Here is a 20,338-nt window from a genome sequence, read left to right as displayed (position 1 = left end):
ATTTTAAGGTGTTAGGAGGAAGGTAGGGAGGAGATATCAGAGGGAGGTTCTTCACCCAGAGAGTTGTGAGCGCATGGAATAGTTTGCCACTGGTAGTCGTGGAAGCGGAGTCATTAGTGACATTTAAGCAACTGCTGGACATGCACATGGATAGCAGTGAATTGAGGGGAATGTAGGTTAGGTTATTTTATTTTTGGATTAGGATTATTCCACGGCACAACATTGTGGGCCGAAGGGCCTGTACTGTGCTGTATTTTTCTATGTTCTATGTTTCTGATGAAAAATGGGACAAAAGGCTTTGGGGAGAAGTTAGAAAAGTGGAGTTGAGACCAGGATAAAATTAGCCATAGTCACACCAAATGGCAGAATGGGCTTGAAGAGCTGAATTGCCAACTCCTGCTCCTAATTCGTATTTTCCTGAGTTCCTAAGTAGGTCTCTTCCCTTGTGTCCATCTATTGATCACAATGAAGAAAAGTATTATTTATATATGAACTGGCAACTTTGAAGACATTGACAATCTGATAATTAATGATTGGACCTCATTGCTGTCAGAAAGCTTTTGGACTTTCTCATTGGTCTGTTGCAATTCAATCCCATATGTGAATTCTACCAATGGATTGAATTATACACATTCTGCTGAGCGTGGACCAGTGTCATACAAAATTAAGTGATTCTGAGACCCAACTCTGGTTTCTGCAGCAGTAACTGAGCTGTCTTGAGGCTGATAGTTAAGATCATCTCACTTCCTGTGATCCTGGACAGAAAATTCTGGTAGGGTTTTTGTTCGTGTTTAAATATTCGTGAGGATGTCTTGATTTTATAATGAGCTTTTCTTGATTGAATAGCCTATTGACAATCGATGAACTTCAGGAACAGGAGGAAGGTATTCAACCCCATAAGCCTGCTGCAAAGTTCAATTTAATTATACGCTAAAATAAAACAAAAAAAACTGAGAATGGTAGAGATTTGAAAGAAAAGCAGAAATTGCTGCAGAAATGGCAGTGTCTGTGGGAAGCAAACAGAGTTATATTTCAAGTTCAGTGATTCTTCGACAGATGAGTCTTTATCTTAGGATCAAAATATTCCTATTCCTAAAGTTCCTATTCCTTTCCACTTCATATGCTAATCCAGAATCACCGTAAGTACATCTGTGCTATTTGGCTCAACCACTCTCCGTGGTAATGAGTTCCACATCCTTACTACTCCCTGTATGAAGAAGTTTCTTCTGAATTCCCCACTAGATTTATCAGCTCCTCCTTTACGTAATTTGGCTGTGCTTTATGCTTTTTAGTGTCTTTGATGCTTGTTTTACAGCGCATCGGATGATAAAGCAGATATGAGAGAACATTCTTCTGTTCAATCAATGGATGGTAAGTAAAACTTTACGGATGCCACTGTGTTCATATGAAATTTTTATTTAAAGAAGGAATGGCAAGATTCTAAATTAGATTGCTGAGAATAAAATAATACGGTAGACCAATTCACATAGGTACGGTCTCACTGGATGAAAGAATGCAAGAAGTCAGAAGAATTTTTCTGCTCCTTTAAGGTTTTGTAGAATTTGGAAAGTTTCACTACAACAGGCAACTCATTAAAGAACTGCATCCATCACCACTCACCCCCACCAAACCTACTTTCCCAGTGTCAGCTCAGAATTTCTAGATTCAAGCTCTGCTGTCGAGATTGATGCGTATAATCCAGGCTGATTTCACAGTGCAGTTCTCCAGGAGTACTGAATCAGGTTCTGAGGAAGGGTCATCGGATCCAAAACGTTAACACTGATTTCCTCTTCACAGATGCTTCCAGACCTGCTGAGCTTTTCCAGCAACTTCTGTTTTTGTTCCATACAAAGCAGATACTGAGACAGGTGTTAATAAACTGTTTCAAAGAAGTAGCATCTATTGCCCATTCTAGAGGGCAGTTAAGACACAGTGACTTCATTTTTAATTATCCAAAAAAATTCCAGCTGACAACTATGACAGCTTCCTGGTATTGTGCCAGCAATAAACTGCAGAGTATGACAGCAGTAAAACGTGCCTGTTATTTCAGTCTGTGGAGGAAAAGTGCAAAAAGAAGACAATGCAAGGCAGGGTTGCTTTGAGTATTGAGGCAGACTCAATGTGCAAGTGCCCTGACAGCAAATGAAAACCCAGACCAGAGATTCTTCCTCGTGCAGTTGATGAGTTGGGTTTGTGTCCCTGAGTGCACAGTGTCCTTGCTGCAGCATTGCATCATTGCTGGTGTCTATCATCTGTCAGCATTGAAGTGCTGAAGCATCCTATAGAGTGTGTCCTGCGATGTTGATGCTTGTTTAGAGCAAATGGTCAGCTGAATCTGCCACATGATCACTCTGGTTTCTTTGGCAACTTTTCCAGATGTCCAGCTTGTTTGGCGCATTTGTTAAGATGGGAATCAATCAGTAGCAAGACAAGTTGGGGGCTGTTAGCAACTGGTTAACAAGCAATTATCACCATCAATTGACATCTTGCCACTGTTTAGTGAGAATCTCACTAAACCACTTCTGAAAAGCTTAAAGGATGGAATAAAGATGGCCTGGACACTGAGATCAGTCTCGCTGCACTTGTTGCGTGATTCTGCAGCACACTTCACCATAGTCCACATCACTCAGGTTCTAAAAGATTCCACCCTGTAGGACAACTACCTGGATACCATAGATAAGGTGTTAGAATCGATTTTTGAAGAAATCATAATTGTACACAGAGAAACCAAGTTAATTGGGAAAACTGGATATGTTTTGCATTTGTGTAAGTAAAAGCCCATGTTTGTCTTTGTTTGTCTACTTCATGCCTGTATGTGCTACACCCCTTTTGGGCAGTAACAAGGTAGCGTTGTAAAGTAATACAGCATAGAAACGGGTCCTTCAGCATAAACTAATCTATGCTGACCATGATGCCCACTCAGCTAGTTTCAATTACCCACATTTGGTCCATATCCCTCTAAACCCTTCCCATCTATGTACCTATCCAAATGTTTTTTAAATGTTGCTATTGTACTTGCTTCAATCACTTTCTCTGGCAGCCCATTTCATACACACATCACTCATGCGCGAAGAAGTTGCCACTCAGGTCCTTCTTAAATCTTTCCCCTCTCACCTTATGCCTATGCCCTCTAGTTTTCAATTTCCCATTCCTGAGAGAAAGACTGTATGCATTCATCCTATCTATGTCCATCATGATTTTATACATCTCAATAAGGTCACCCCTCATTCTCCTCCATTCCAAGGAAAAAAGTTCCTATCCTGGCCTACTAGTCCTAGCAGCATTCTCGTATATCGTCTTTGCACACTTTCCAGTTTAACTATGTCTTTCCTATAACAGGGTGACCGAAGCTGTACAAAATACTCTAAGTGCAGCTTCACCAATGACTTATATGGCTGTAACAAAACATCCCAATCTGATACTCAAAACCTCAACTGATGAAAGCCAGCATGCTAAATGCCTTCTTCACCACTGTGTCTGTGACACTACTTTCAATGAACTATGTACTTGTAATTCTAGGTCCCTCTGTCCCACAACACTCCTCAGGACCTTACCATTTACTGTATAAGTCCCATCTGAGTTTGATTTTCTAAAGTGCAATACTTCATACTTATCTGTCCTCAATTTCATTAGCTAATCCTCAGTTAACTTCCACATTTGATTAAGATCCCACTCTAATTTTTGATAACCTTCCTTGCTGTCAGTGATGCCTCCTAATTTTGTATCATCTGCAAACTTACTAATCATGCCAGTCACATCCAGATCATTTATGCAAATCAGAAATAACAAAGGCCCCAGCATTGACCCCTGTGGCACACAACTAGTCACAGGCCTCCAGTCTGAGAAATAACCTTTAACCATCACCTTCTACTTCTGACCATCGAGCCAATTTTGAATCCAGTTAGCTAGCTCTCCCTGGATCCCATGTGACTTAACGTTCATGGCCAGCCTGCCATGCGGGACTTTGTCAAAGGTCTTACTAAAGTCCATATAGATAACATCAACTTACCCTCATCCATCCTCTTGATTATCTCTTCGAAAAACTAAAAGATTTTTCAGACATGACCTCCCATGCACAAACCCTTGCGGACTATCCCCAGTTGATCTTGTCCCTCCATATCCTCTCCAATAACTTGCCTACCACTGTTGTCAGGCTCACTAGCCTGTAGTTCCCTGGCTTGTCTTTGCAGCCTTTCTTAGCAATGGAATAACATTGGCCATGCTCCGGTCTTCTGGAACTTAATCAGTGGCTAAACATGAAGCAAAAATCTCTGCGAGGGCTGCTGCAATTTCTTCTCTAGTACCCCCCCCCCCCCCCCCCCCCCCCCGCCAACAATGTCTGAGGGTGGACTTGATCAGGCCCAGGAGATTTATCCACCTTGATATGCTTTAATGCTGCAAACACCTCCTCTCTTGTAATCTGTATGCATTCTAAATCATCTTTAAGGGGACCTGTTCTCTCCCTAGCCACTTCTTAATGTAGCTGTAGAACCTCTTGGGATTATCTTTAACCTTATCCACCAGATCCATCTCATACCCTCTTTTTGCTCTTCTGATTTCCCTCTTAAGTGTGCTGCTACACTTTTTTTATAGTCATCTTGAGATTCACCTGAGCCCGAAAACTTAGACCAATGTATGCCTTCTCTTTCCTGACCAGAACCTCAATATCCTTCATCAACCAGGGATCCCGAAACCTATCAGCTTTTCCCTTCACCCTAACAGGGACATACTGTCCCTGGACTCTTGATATCACACTTTTAAAAGCCTCCCATTTTCCAGCTGTTCCCTTTCCTTCAGACTCACTTAATCAACCTCTGCTAGATCCTGCCTAATGGCCTCAAAATTGAGCCTGTTCCAGTTTAGCACCTTAACCTATTTCTGTCCATTACTATATTAAAACTAAGACAGTTATGATCATTAGACCCAAAGAGCTCTCCAATTGACACTGCAGTCATTTGCTTGACCTTGTTTTCTAAGAGGAGGTCCAGTGTTGCACCCTCCTGAGTAGGGCCCTCTGCATATTGATTTAGAAAACTTTCTTGGACACAATTTACAAATTCCACCCTGTTCAGGCCTTTTACACTCTGGGTGGCCTGGCCAAGACAAGGGAAATTAAAATCTCCAACCAGTACTACTGATAAGATGTGGATATATTGTGGGTATTAGTTACAGTGTGGCAAAGACTTGGAGGATGTTCAGATGGGACATAGCTAAGGCCAGAAAATGTTTGTGGCGTGATTGTTAAATAGTGACTGAGCTGAGAAAATGGGGATGTATGTGCAAGGGAGCCTTTGGCTATGTGCAATGGGTAGCCTAGCTTTGGGACTGTTGTCCCATTCTGCTGCCTCTGAAGGGCAATGCTAGACTATCAACACTTGCTGATGCACACAGCAGTCTTTCAAAGATGGCACAGTCAAAAGGAATGAATTAATGAATGAATGCTAGCCTTTTGGCATTTCTCTGCCAAGTAGCTAGTTGTTGTAGGAATGGCAAGTAGTAAGATGGATGGAAATCAGTCATGATTGCGATGATTTCTGAAGAAAGGTCTAGGCCCAAAACATCAACTTTCCTGCTCCTCTGATGCTGCTTGGCTGCTGTGTTCATCCAGCTGTACACCTTGATTGTGACGTAGCTGTGTTAAGTGATTAATGACACAAGTTTGGTGAGATGTCACAAGAGGACTCATGGCAAGTAACAACACAAAAAGTGACACAATTCAGTCTTGGCCTAAAGGACTATAATATATAGGAGCAGAAATATGCCATTCAGCCCATTGAATCTGCTCTGCCATTCAAATGAAATCATCGCTGATCTGATAATCCTCAACCCTACTTTCCTGTCTTATTCCTGTAGCCCTTTATTTCTTTAATGATTTGAAATCTGGCTATCACAACCTTCAACACTCCATCAACAGTTCTGTGGTAAAGAATTCCACAGATTCATCACCTTCTAAGGTTCAGCTATATATGTCCGATTTTATACAGCCTTATCAACTTCACCTACCACTTTAGAGGATTTGTTTGCATCAGTGAAAGTAAATCCTTCCATGAAGAATAAATTCAGTCTCCAGTACGGTTTTATATGGAACCAAAATATAAAGCATTATGACAGTAAATTAAATGGATTGTTTTGGTATCCTCGGCAACACATGCAAGAAACTGAGTTGCCAGGTCTTATATTGTGGAATTTACTTGGTCCCATTGGCCACTTTCCATTTGAAGGGTTTAATTTCAGTGAATAATGTACTGTCGTTAACGGAATGTTTTAGGAGAAGTTTCAAGAGGCATTTAATTTGCGTCAACTAATTTGAAGTTTACAATTCAGAATTTCTCAGAATTTTTATAACTGCTTATCTTGACAGGAGAGGAAACTTCTTGTGTAATGGCTGGAACATTGGAGGAAGAGATGGGCAGCTCTAAAATGTATGTACCTAGCCAACCGAAAATGATTTTGGAGTAAAATCGGGAAAAATACTTTTACAAACTGTCTCAACAAATCTGATCAGTGATAATGGAAACTGCAGATGCTGGAGAATCCAAGATAACAAAGTGTGAAGCTGGATGAACACCTCAGGCCAAGCAGCATCTCAGGAGCACAAAAGCTGACGTTTCGGGCCTAGACCCTTCATCAGAAAGGGGGATGGGGAGAGGGTTCTGGAATAAATAGGGAGGGAGGGGGAGGCGGACCGAAGATGGAGAGAAAAGAAGATAGGTGGAGAGGAGAGTATAGGTGGGGAGGTAGGGAGGGGATAGGTCAGTGCAAGGCAGAGACAGGCTGGGCTGGTTTTGGGATGCAGTGGGGGGAGGGGACGGGTTGGGCAGGTTTTGTGATGCAGTGGGGGGAGGGGACGAACTGGGCTGGTTCTGGTATGCAGTGGGGAAGGGGAGATTTTGAAGCTTGTGAAGTCCACAATGATACCATTGGGCTGCAGGGTTCCCAAGCGGAATATGAGTTGCTGTTCCTGCAACCTTCAGATGGCATCATTGTGGCACTGCAGGAGGCCCATGATGGACCTGTCGTCTGAGGAGTGGGAGGGGGAGTTAAAATGGTTCGCAACTGGGAGGTGCAGTTGTTTATTGCGAACCGAGCGGAGGTGTTCTGCAAAGCGGTCCCCAAGCCTCCGCTTGGTTTCCCTGACGTAGAGGGAGCCACAACCGGTACAGCGGATGCTGTGTACCACATTGGCAGATGTGCAGGTGAACATCTGCTTGATGTGGAAAGTCATCTTGGGGCCTGGGATGGGGGTGAGGGAGAAGGTGTGGGGGCAAGTGTAGCACTTCCTGCAGTTGCAGGGGAAGGTGCTGGGTGTTTTGGGGTTGGAGGGGAGTGTGGAGCGGACAAGGGAGTCATGGAGAGAATGGTCTCTCTGGAAGGCAGACAAGGGTGGGGATGGAAAAATGTCTTTGGTGGTGGGGTCGGATTGTAGATGGCGGAAGTGTCGGAGGATGATGCGTTGTATCGGAAGGTTGGTGGGGTGGTATGTGAGAACGAGGGGGATCCTCTTGGGACGGTTGTAGCAGAGACGGGGTGTGAGGGATTTGTTGCGGGAGACGCGGTCAAGGGCATTCTCGACCACTGCGTTCTGCCTCCCTAACCTGTCCTTACTCTCACCCATCTCTTCCTCCCACCTCAAGCTGCACCACCATTTCCTACCTACTAACCTCACCCCGCCCCCTTAACCTGTCCGTCTTCCCTGGACTGACCTATCCCCTCCCTACCTCCCCACTTATACTCTCCTCTCCACCTAGCTTCTTTTCTCTCCATCTTCGGTCCACCTCCCCGTCTCTCTCCCTATTTATTCCAGAACCCTCACCCCATCCCCTCTCTGATGAAGGGTCTAGGCCCGAAACGTCAGCTTTCGTGCTCCTGAGATGCTGCTGGGCCTGTTGTGTTCATCCAGCTCCACACTTTGTTATCAACAAATCTGATATTTTGTTTGAAATGGTTAAGAATGCTGTGTTATTGTAGTCATGTGTTTGCTGTAAGTTGGTAGAAAAGCTTTGCAATTTCTCTTCTGGCAATGGTAGCCATCTTGTTATAGCCTTAACAGTAGGGGGGTTCAGATATCCCAGGTCACAGCCAAGAGTCTTCAAAACCAGTTCAGCATATCCGAGGCTATGTATAGGATATTGTTAACTGGCCTTGAAGGCTTTTAGTTTGTATGGAGAAACTAGTATTTTTTTCCTCACTGGAGAAGGACAGAATTTGAGGGGCATATAATTAAGGTTCTTAAAATGATGAAGGGAAAGAATGGCAAAATCAAATTCAATAATAATTTTCAAAAACGCATTGGACAAATACAAGGAGCTGGAAGAGTAGGAGCAATTGGAAGTAATCCCTTAATTAGTGCATCACCCTTCCACCATATTTTAATATTCTGCCTCTGAGTAGGAGTAGACTAATTTGGCCCCTCAAATACACTCCTATTCAATAAGATCATGGTTGACCTGTTTGTGCTTCGATTGTACACTGCTGCCTGATAACATTTGATTCCATTGCTTAACAAGAATCTTTTCCCCCCCACATTTAAATATTCAATGATCCTTACTGTGTTGACTTCTCGGGTGGAGAGTATCAAAGTCACACAGCCCTCTGAGGGAAAAGGAAAATCAAAGTGAGTGACAATATTAACGAGGGATAGCAATGTAAACTAGATGTAACTGAAGGCATGGGAAAGAGAAAATGGATTTGCTTTCGTGAGAGCAAAATCAATGAGTCACGGCTCAGGAGAGTGGGGATGTAAGAAAAATAGAAGAACAGAGGTTGTTCACTGAACTTATTCAACTCAATTTTAACTGCCAGACACTGTAAAGTGCCTATGTGGAAAATAAGGTTTTGTTCCTCCAGCTCGTGCTGGGTTTCATTAGAACATTGTAGCAGACCAAGGACAGAAATGTTAGCATGAGAGCAGAGTTGTTTACTGAATTGTCAAGCAATTGGAAGATCCATGGACAACGTCATTCTTATGGGGCATGTGACTTGTCAAAAGTTTAGGTAGGAATAAAGGGATAGTGGGGTAGTATTGCTGATATGGAATGGGGTAAGCATAATGGCAAAAAATAATCTTGAATTGGAAGACATGATATTCATATTACTGGATGTAAGAAGTAAAAAGGGCAAGAAAATAGTGACAGGAGTAGTTTGCAGGCCCTTTAACAGTAGCTATACAGTGAATCAGGGAATAAGTTAGGATGTAATGAGGGCAAGTAACAAAGGCAGTATATTAATCATGGATGATTTTAATCTTGGAGATTAGTATAGTCATGTTGGCAGAGGTAGCCGTGAGGAAGAATTTATAGAGTACATTCAGGATAGTGTGTAAAACAATATTTCATAGATCCAACCAAGAATCAGGTCAATTTGGATCTAGTGATCTTTAATAAGGTAGGCTTAATAAATAATATCAGTGTAAGAGATACCCTTGGAAATAGTGACCATGACAAAGTAGAATTTAGCACTCAGTTTGAGCTAGAGGAACATGGGTTGGAATCAACTGTGCTGAGTTTAAATAAGAGTAATTACAAGGGAATGAAGGCAAAATTGGTTGGTATAGATTGGGAAAAGAGGTTAGCAGTGAAAATGGTTGAGGAAGAATGTTTAAGAAAATAGTTGATGGTTCACAGCAGAAATATATGCAAATGAGGAAGAAGGATTTTAGTAAAGGGGTAAGCCAACATTGGTTAACTGGGGTAGTTAAGGACAGCATCACATTGAAAGAAAAATATACAATGTGGAAAATTTTAGAGTAAACCAAAGGATTGGGCAAGGTGTAAAAACAAACAAAATATAACTAACATAGTGACGAGGGGGCCAATAATCTTTTGAGGATAAACTAGTAAAAAATATCGAAATGAAGAACTTCTTTGCATATATAAAATATAAGAGAGAAGGTTGCTTAGAGAATGAGCTTGGCTAAATATAAAGTGCGAACCAGAAAATGGCAGAGGAATTGAATAAATAATTTGCATCGAAATAAAGGAAGAAAGGCGAATGCTAAAGATTTGAAACAAAAACCGAAATTACGAGAAAAAATTCAGCAGGTCTAGTAGCATCTGCGGAGAGAAAGCAGAGTTAACATTTCAAGCCCAGTGACCTCTGTTCAGAATTCTGAGTTTCTCTAGTAATTTCTGTCTTTGTTTCGATACTTTGCATCAATCTTCACAATAGAAGACATGAACAGTGTCCCAAAATCAGTGATTCAAGGGGAAAATCAGCAGGAAATAAATACAATAACTGTCACTAGAGAAAATGTGAGACCAGTGAGACCTCTGGATCTCATGGGATGCCACTTAGGATATTAAAAAAAGTAACTACAGAGTAAGTGGATGAATGACCAGTAATTTTTTAGGAATCTTTAGCTTCAGAAAGGGTGCCAGAGCACTGGAAAACTGCCAATGTAGCACCTTTACCCCAACAACACTCAAGAAATTTGACACCATCCAGGACTAAACAGCTTGCTTGATTGGCATTACATCCACAAGCATCCACTCCCTCTACCACCGATGCTTAATAGAAGCAGTCTGTACTATCTACAAAATGCGCTACAGAAATTCACCAAAGATCCTTAGACAGTACCTTCCAAACCCACGACCAGTTCTATCTAGAAGGACAAGGGCAGCAGACATATGGGAACACCGTCACCTCCAAGTATTCCTCCAAGAACTCACCATCCTAATTTGGAAATATATCACCGTTCCTTCACTGTTGCTGGATCAAAATCCTGGAATTCAATCCCTAATGGCATTGTGGGTCAACCTATAGCTGGTGGACTGCAGCAGTTCAAGAAGGCAGCTCACCACCGCCTTCTCAAGGCCAACTTGAGATGGGCAAGAAATGCTGGCCAGCCAGCGATGCCCACTTCCACAAATGGAAAAAATAAAAATTTTAAAAGGATGAAAACAAAATATGGTAACTATATGCCAGTTAGCTAACGTGTGCTATTGGGGAAAATGTTAGTGCCTATTATAAAGGATGTAATAGTGGATTAACAATTTTGAAATACAGAATACAATCAAACAGAATCAACATAGCTTCATGAAGGAGAAATCATGCCTGATAAATTTATTGAATTCTTTGAAGAATAACAAGCAGGATAAATAAAGGGAAAGCAGTGGATGTAGTACATTTGGATTTTCAGAAGGCATTTCATAAGGTGAGACACATTAGGTTACTTAACGAGATAAGAACTCGTGGTTCTGGAGGTAGTGTGGTAGTATGGATAGAGGATTGACTAACAAGATGGAGAATTGGAATAATAGGGGCAGTTTTGAACTAGCAACCAGTTACTAGTGGAATGCAACATGGATCAGTGCTGAGGGCACAATTATTTATGATACATATATTAATAACTTGGATGAGAAAAGTCAGCAGATGATACAAAATTAGATGGAAAGGCAAGTAGTGAGGATGACAGAGAGTCTGCAGACGGATATGTACAGGTTAAGAACTTGATGGATGGAATGTACCGTGGGAAATGAGAGGTTATGCATTTTGACAGGAAGACTAAAGGTGCTGAATATTATTTAAATGGATAAAGACTGCAAAAAGTGACAGAACAGAGAGATTTGGGAATCCTCATTCATGAATCGCACAAAGCTAGCTTCTAAGTTCACTGGACAATAAAAAATGCAAATGAAAAGTTGGCCTTTATTTAAGAGAATGGAACATAAAAGTAGGGAGGTTTTACTAAAGCTGTATAAGGCACAAGTGGAATACTATGAACAGCTTTGGGCCCCATATCTAAGTAAATGATTTGGCATTGGAGACAGTACAATCAAGGTTCACTAGGTTGATACCAAGTGGAAAGGACTGTCTTACCAGGAGAGGTTGAGTAGATTAGGCCATACCCATTACACCAAAGAAGATTGAGAGGTGACCTAATTGAAACAGGCAACATTCTTGGAGGTAGTAGGAACTGCCAGTGCTAGAGTCAAAGATAACACAACGTGGAGCCAGAGGAACACAGTAGGTCAGGCAGCATCAGAAGAGTTGATATTGCGGGTCAGGACCCTTCTTCAGAAATGGGCAGGGGGATGGGAGCTCAGAAATAAATAGAGAGAGGAGAGGTAGGGCTGAGAACATAGGGCTCGACAGGACAGATGCAGAAAGGTTATTTCCCCTTGTGGGAGAGTCTCTGACCAAAGAGCATAATCTCAGGCAAAACAAATTGCTGGACAAACTCAGCAGGTCTAGCAGCATCTGTAGAGAGAAAGCAAAGTTAAGGTTTTGAGTCCAATGAATTTCTTTAAGAATAGTAGCTAGTAAAAGGTGATATTTATATTCATGACAGGGGCTGGGAGGGATAAAGAAGTTAGTGCTTAGTTAAAGTAGCACCCAGAGAGAGAGAGAATGACAGTTGGGCAGACATATAGATGGATGACAGTCTGCCAAGGAGAAAGAAAACTCGATAGTGGGGGACCACAAGTAGGTGAAAATGGGTTAGCAGTGCTGAAAGCAGCCTATGTCATGACAGAACCTAGGGTGTTGGCATGGTGAGCAGAGAAGGTGTTCAGGCTCTAAAATTAATGAACTCAATATTGAGATCTGAATCTCAAGTAGAATATGAGATGCCGTTCTTCCACCTTGCGCTGAGCCTTGCTGGGGCACTATAGCTGGCCCAAGACAGAAAGATAGGCCAGAGAACATGGTGATGTGTTGAAGTGGCAGACAAATGGAATGTCAGGTCATTTTTGCAGACAGAATGCAGGTGCTCCGCAAAATAGAACAATCTCAGAATAAGGGTGCCCATTTAAGACAGAATTGAGGAGGCATTTCTTCACTCAGAGCATTGTGAATCTGTAGATTTCTTTACCAAACTGACTACTGAGGCTGGGTTATTAAGTATATTTAAGGCTAATATAGGTAGATTCTTTGTCACTAAGGGAATCAAGGGTTATGGGAAAAAGATAGGAAAATGGAGCTGAGAATTATCAGATCAGCCATGATCTTAATGAATGGTGGAGCAGACTCAATGGGCTGAGTCCTATGTCTGACGTTCGTATGATTTTAAGAAGGCCATTCAATCCAACGTGCCTGTGCTGGGCCTTTCCAAGAATTGCCTAATTGGTTCCACATCCCAGCATTTTCTCCATAACTCTGCAAATTTTTCACCTTCAGGTAGTTACCTGGTTCACTTCTAGGAGTTACTGTTAAATCTATTTCCATTATGTTTTCAGGCAGCACATTCCAGATGATATATTAAAAACAATCCTCATCTCCCACTGGCATTTTTATCAATTATCTCAAGTCTGTCTTCTTAGGTTACTGACCCTTTTGCTACTGGAAATAATCTTTCATAATTCACTCTGGAAAAACTAGTCAAGATTTACATAATCTTTAAAATTGTCCTGGAATGTATTCTAATCGACACACCTTTCTGTTTATAACATTATTATCTCATAATTCTCAAATTAACATGTTTTCATTTTCTATCCTACCTACTCAGTGATCATTTGTACTGTTTTTCCAGATACTTTCAAAGTGACCACGCATTTACCAAGAGAGTAGGAGCCTTTTCCAACAGGTGAGAAAGTAGATAGATTTTTGAGATCCACACAGCTGTATCAGGTGCAGCAAGGGATGCACCTTGCATGGAGGTCTTGGGTGAATTTGGAATACCTATCTCTCTTGCCCATGGTAATGGAGAAGATTCCTGTATTTGGGCATCTGAGCCTGGCTGGGAAGATGGAAGCTACTTGACCTTCCAGGGTAGGGATAGTTGTGTTTTCCAGGTCTTCAGAGTATAGACTCTGAATGCCTTTACTTGAGACACATGTCCTGTCAAGGTTGCTAACTCTTTGCAGTGATGATACTGGGAAGAGGCCAGGCAGTCATTGTTCTGACTTCACCACCACACAGCATTTGAATATGATACATTTGCTCGTTAATACTTTGCGTTGTCTGACTATGATGCAGTGTGTAACTCAAGGAACCAGACAACGCTCCAAATTGTCTGAATTTTTTAACATTTATTGCATTCATATGTTTCAGACTATCTGATGCCAATACCATGATTTTGTAAAATACTTCTATGAAAATCTCCTGTAATTTTATTTTCAGTTCAGATTCGTGTGCATTGTAAGAAAAACACAGACTCCTGCTCAGAAAAAAATGGATCCTCGATTTATTTTGTATCGATTGCTTACTGAGAAAGTTGGCATTTATTGTTTATTCCATTTTTTGAGAAGTCCAGCCCTCCTCTTAACTTCCTGAATTAACCTGTCAAAGATTTAATTATGGTGTTAAAATTGTTAAAGAAACAATACTAGTGCTACGCCAGAAGACTAAGAAAATTTCAGTATCCAGCAAATGACTGAAAATAATAACGAGAGAGAAATTAGAATATGAGAACAAACAAGCAAGAAACATAAAAACAGACAAGAACTTCTTCAAGTTTATTAAAAAGAAGTGAGTAGCTAAAGTAAATATTGGTTCATTAGATGGTGAGACTGGTGAATTAATAATGGGGAAAAAAGAATGTGGGAAAGACTTTGAGCAAGTACTATGTGGAAATAGTCAAAGACGCAATAACATTTCAAGAATAGCCGAATATTAAAGGCTATCAACATGGTAGAACTTTTTAATAACCTCAGTTGTGAGAGAAAAAATACTAGAAAAATGAATTGAGATAAAGACTGACAAATCTGGTTACCAGATTACAGTCTTAAAAGAAGTGACCACAGAGAAAATAGATACCTTGATGTAATTTTCCACAATTCCATTGGCCCTGGAAAGGTCTAATTGAATTGAAAAACTGCAAAGATAATGCCCTATTCAAAAGAGACTGAAACAGAAAATTAATGGCTAGTTAGCCGAACATTTATCAATGGGAAAATTAAGGAAATGATAGCTGGAGTTTCAGTAAATCATGAAACAATCAAGTAGAGTCAGAATTACTGAGGATTATACATGAAGTATGCGAAGGGATGTAAACAGGTTAAGCTAGTGGGCAAAAATTTGGCAAATGGAGTATTAGTGTGGTTCTCCACTTTGGTAGGAAGAATAGTGAAGGTGGAGAGAGACTGGAGTCTGCTGCACACTCAGAGATCTTGGTTTCCTCATGCATGAACCATAAAAACGTTAGCATGCAGATACAGCAGGTAATTAGGGTGACAGATAGAATGTTAACCTTATTGATGGGGGAAGGAGTGAAAAAAATAGAACTTTATATTTACAGTTGTTCAGGGTACTGATGAGACTGCGTGCAGAATACAGCATCTTTTGGTCACCTCACTTGAGGAGAGTTATGCTTTCATTGGAGGCAGTTCAGAGAAGGTTCACCAAGTTATCTCCTCATTGGAGGCCATAGCTTATGAGAAGAAATTGGGTCTGTATTCATTGGAGTTTGGACAAATGCAAGGTTATCTTATGGACAGGGTTAATGCCGAAAGGATAATAAAATGTGAGGCTGGATGAACACAGCAGGCCCAGCAGCATCTCAGGAGCACAAAAGCTGACGTTTCGGGCCTAGACCCTTCATCAGTTCCCATTATCACTAATGCCGAAAGGATGTCCCCTTTGTGGACGAATCTGGAACGACAGGGAAACTTCAGAATAAAGGGTCTCCGTTTAAGGAGGAAATCAAGACAAATTTATTTTCACAGGTAACAGAGTGTGAAGCTGGATGAACACAGCAGGCCAAGCAGCATCTCAGGAGCACAAAAGCTGAGGTTTCAGGCCAAGACCCTACATCAGAGAGGGGGATGGGGTGAGGGTTCTAAAATAAATAGGGAGAGAGGGGGAGGCGGACCAAAGATGGAGAGAAAAGAAGATAGGTGGAGAGGATTGTATAGGTGGGGAGATGGACGGGGAGCACGTTCAGGTAAAGGAGGCGGGATGAGGTTAGTGGGTGGGAAATGGAGGTGCGGCTTGAGGTGGGCGGAGGGGATGGGTGAGAGGAAGAACAGGTTAGGGAGGCGGGGACAGGCTGGGCTGGTTTTGGGATGCAGTGGGGGGAGGGGAGATTTTGAAGCTGGTGAAGTCCACATTGATACCATTAGGCTGCAGGGTTCCCAAGTGGAATATGAGTTGCTGTTCCTGCAACCTTCGGTGGTATCACTGTGGCACTGCAGGAGGCCCATGATGGACATGTCATCTAAGGAATGGGAGGGGGAGTTGAAATGGTTCGCGACTGAGAGGTGCAGTTGTTTATTGCAAACCAAGAGGAGGTGTTCTGCAAAGCGGTCCCCAAGCCTCTGCCTGGTTTCCCCAATGTAGAGGAAGCCACACTGGGTACAGTGGATACAGTATACCACGTTGGCAGATGTGCAGATGAACATCTGCTTAATATGGAAAGTCATCTTGAGGTCTGGGATGGGGGTGAGGGAGGAGGTGTGGGGGCAAGTGTAGCACTTCCTGCGGTTGCAGGGGAAGGTGCCGGGTGTGGTGGGGTTGGAGGGGAGTGTGGAGTGGACCAGGGAGTCACGGAGAGAGTGGTCTCTCCGGAAGGCAGGCGAGGGTGGGGATGGAAAAATGTCTTGGGTGGTGGGGTCAGATTGTAGATGGCAGAAGTGTCGGAGGATGATATGTTGTATCTGGAGGTTGGTGGGGTGGTATGTGAGTACGAGGGGGATTCTCTTAGGGCGGTTATTGGGGGGGCGGGGGGTGAGGGATGTGTTGCGGGAGACGCGGTCGAGGGCGTTCTCAACCTCTGCGGGGGGGATGTTGCGGTCCTTGAAGAATGCGGCCATCTGGGATGTGTGAGAGTGGAATGCCTCATCCTGGGAGCAGATGCGGCGGAGGCGAAGGAATTGGGAATAGGGGGTGGAATTGTTGCAGGAGGATGGGTGGGAGGAGGTGTGTTCTAGGTAGCTGTGGGAGTTGTTGGGCTTGAAATTATTTTCACAGATGACCATTTATGTATGGAGTCCTCCATTCCACAGAGTAGCGTTGGCTGGGCCATTGAATATATTTAAAACTGAGCTAGTCAGATTTTTAATCTGCAAGGGAGTCTAGAGTTATGAATGGAACAGGTGGGAAATTGTATTTCAGTCTATGATCAGATCAATCCCAGAGAAGATTGAATAATGAAGTTATAGACTTGCTTACCAAGCCGCCGGGTTTGGTTGCAAACGTTTCGTTACCCTGCTAGGTAACATCGTCAGTGCGCCTTCAGTGAAGCGTCGGCATTCTGTCCCGCTTGTTATTTATGTGCCTCAGTTTGCTGGCGTGGTTGGTATTACTTCTGGTTCTGTTTCTCAGTGGTTTGTACGCAGTGCCTAATTCAATGTTTTTGTTGATGGAGTTTTGGTTGGAATATAGGCCTGCATGAATTCCCTGGCATGTCTCTGTTTGGCTTATGTGATTACGGATGTGTTGTCCCAGTCGAATTCATGTCCCTCATTGTCTATGTGTAATAATGGAACATGCTCAAGGGGCTGAATAGACTACGCCTGCTCTTATTTCTTCTGTTCTTATGTATAATGGGACATTTGAGTGACTCATTTGACACTTAAACAAACAGGTCTGAGTTGACCAGGTTACTGTGACACTGGGCTCACATATAAACCCAGAATAGGTAAGGATGGAAGATTTCCATTTGAAAAAGACATTGAAGAAGTTATGTTTTAAAACAATTCAACAACTTCAGGATCTGTTTTACTGATGCTAGGTTTCTGTTTCCAGATTTTTATAAACTGAATTAACATTCTCAAACTAGCATAGAATTCATGTTCTCTAAATTACTTGTCCAGTAGAATAATCAGCACTGTAAAATAATCACTGCTGTATGTGAAGTTATACAAGTATGGTATCAGAGATGATGGATTTCAAATAACTGGAGAAATCAGAGAGAATGAGCTTTTTGCGCTTAAAGCAGAAAAGGTTGAAGGATTTTCAATGGAAGAATTCAAAATTATGCAAGGCTTCAAGACAGTACAAGGGAAAAATGTGGTGGATTTTCTGAGGAGAGGTAATCACTTTCAGATGCTAGACCATCCCTGCTGTTTTCTGTTAAGACAGAGCTCTGCATTTCTAGCAGGAGATTCTGATCATGGCTTCTTCAGAAATGTGGAGCATAACTCATGTCCAACAGGCCCCTCCCAGTGTAGAATAGTTGGGGCAAGTCAAACCATGCTCCCTTTTTCATGACAGTAGTTGCCACATTCTGTGACATAAATGTGCAGCAGCACAGACTGCCACTTTGATAGCTACAGTGAAAGGGAAAGTATGTAAAGGGAAGTGTACAGTAGGTTGCCAGGTGGTAGAGTGCCACAGTGCAAGGTGGATAGGATGGTAGATAAGTTATGGAATATTTAGGGTAGGTTGGGATGTACTGGGGATGTCAGGTCTGGGGAAGAGTGTTCGCCAAGGTTGGAAGATGTTTCAAGTTCAGTGGAAGAAGCAAAGTGGATGTTGGGTCCTATATGGAAATACAGGAGTAGGGAGGAGTTTTGTCAGGTCCTGGGAAGAAGTGGTTGTTAAAACTGGTTGTGGAGGGTGTGCATGTTGTATCTATTGGGGTGGAATTGTTGGGCATTGGGGATTAGAAGGAATAGGCATTGGTATTGATTCCAAGGAAGGGATGAGTGTCAAGTCTCAGGGAGTGAAATGGATAACGGGTCTGATTGTGGAGGTGGGCGTATGTCAGGTCTAAATGTGTGAACATCAGGTGTGGTGAAATAGGGGTGTCTCTGGTATCAGGGATTGCTGACTCCAGGAAGAGAAGGATTTTGGATCCCGGAGGAGGCAAATCTCAAGTCCTGGGGGACAGAGAATTATTAGTTTCAGCAGGCGTCATGACATAAGTCCAGTGCTGGCTGGAATGTTAAATCTGGTGGTGGCAGAAGGACGTCTGGATGGTAGGGGTGGGGAAATATTGTTTCAGAGTCTGGGATGTATAAGCAGTCTGAGGGAGGTATGTTCGGAGGGGTGCACAGTGAGTTAACAGCTCCAAGTTAACAATTAAACCTGCCTGTTAATTCACTGTGCACCCATCCGAACATACCTCCCCCAGACTACTTATACATTCCAGACTCTGAATCCCCTCTGATGAAGGGTCTAGGCCCGAAACGTCAGCTTTTGTGCTCCTGAGATGCTGCTTGGCCTGCTGTGTTCATCCAGCCCCACGCTTTGTTATCTTGGATTCTCCAGCATCCGCAGTTCCCATTATCAGTGAGCCAAATGTGCACTTTCCACACTGTGTGACTTTTACAACTTCTATGACTTTGGGATTCTGTAGGGGTCTCAACATGCAGTTGATTTCCATCTACACTACAGAAACAATTGTCGGATCATCAGAAAATCCAGGCCACTATTTCTAGTGGCAGCCAGGCCAGTGACCAGAGGACACGTGTTTAGTTGCTAAATTGGTGACTGCCCAAAGAATCAGGAGGAAAATGAGGAGAAATTTATTGATGAAATGAGTTTTTGAGATCTGGAATGCATTACCTCAAACCACACTGAAGGATTGCTAGTTTTGCCTGTGCTATTTTTTTTATAAGACCTGTTCAATTAGTACCACTACCCTGCTGTTTCCGTATCCCTGCATATATTTCAGTTCCTCAACTTTATCTAATTCCTTTTTGGAAGTTACAATTGAGTTTGCTTTCACCACCTTTTTAGTTGGTGTGCTCCAGATCATCATAACTTGCTGTACAAAAAGAGCTTATCTCATATTGCCTTAGATTCTTCTGTATATGATTCCAAATGCATACCCTGTTAATTGAGTCTTCTACCCATGGAAATATTTTCTCTTTTATTTCCTCCATTTATGACTTTTATTACCTTTAACTAATCTGCTCCTAACCTTCTCTGGTCTAAAGCAAGTAATTGCAAGTCTTCCACTCTCTTCACATAACTGAAGTTACTCATCCCTGATGCCATTCAAGTAAATCTTCTCTGGTTAATCTAGCTGGAATATAATCAGTGTTTTATAAGCTTGAGTTGAACAATTTTTCCAAGTTATGTTGAGTACCACCTCAAGTCACTCAGTGGTGCTTTAGTTGTATATGTGTTTCTCTGCTTTTTTTTGAAGAGAAAGCAATGAATTAATCAGTGATGTTGCCGATCTGAAATATGCAAACCAGAAGTTACGAGAGCAAAACGCCAGTCTCCAGGAGGCCATGGAGTTATCAGATGAGACAAACTTGCAACTAACAAAGGAACTCTCAAAGTTAAAGGGCCAATTGATGAGGTACACCAAGGAAAATGTTTTCATTCTGAAGTTAAAATGGATCTGTATTAGGTTGGAAGTAAGAAAGGAAGTTCTTGCATTTCTTTAGTAAATATTGCAATGTTTGGACATCTCAAAGCATTTTACAGTCAATGAAATATTTTTGAAGTGTACTCACCGCTGTGACATGAGGAAAATTGCAACCGGTTTATGCATAATAAGCGCCGT

The 20,338-nt window shown here is 42.2% G+C and overlaps 1 protein-coding gene across 1 annotated transcript in view; it reads left to right on the top strand.

Moving 5' to 3' along the window:
- The window catches only part of LOC125459503 (inositol 1,4,5-triphosphate receptor associated 2-like), a 44,212-nt gene that overhangs the window by 14,563 nt on the left and 9,311 nt on the right, over positions 1-20,338 (top strand). Inside the window, exons 6-9 of the mRNA XM_059651843.1 lie at positions 1,316-1,371; positions 6,362-6,422; positions 13,469-13,522; positions 19,973-20,131. Of these exons, the coding sequence (XP_059507826.1) occupies positions 1,316-1,371; positions 6,362-6,422; positions 13,469-13,522; positions 19,973-20,131 (330 nt within the window). The remainder of the gene's footprint in view (positions 1-1,315; positions 1,372-6,361; positions 6,423-13,468; positions 13,523-19,972; positions 20,132-20,338) is intronic.

This window comes from Stegostoma tigrinum, chromosome 17, assembly GCF_030684315.1.
Source record: "Stegostoma tigrinum isolate sSteTig4 chromosome 17, sSteTig4.hap1, whole genome shotgun sequence".
NCBI classification, from domain to species: Eukaryota; Metazoa; Chordata; class Chondrichthyes; order Orectolobiformes; family Stegostomatidae; genus Stegostoma; species Stegostoma tigrinum.
Note: the sequence above shows the minus strand (reverse complement) of the source record. Positions and strands in the feature narration are given on the sequence as shown.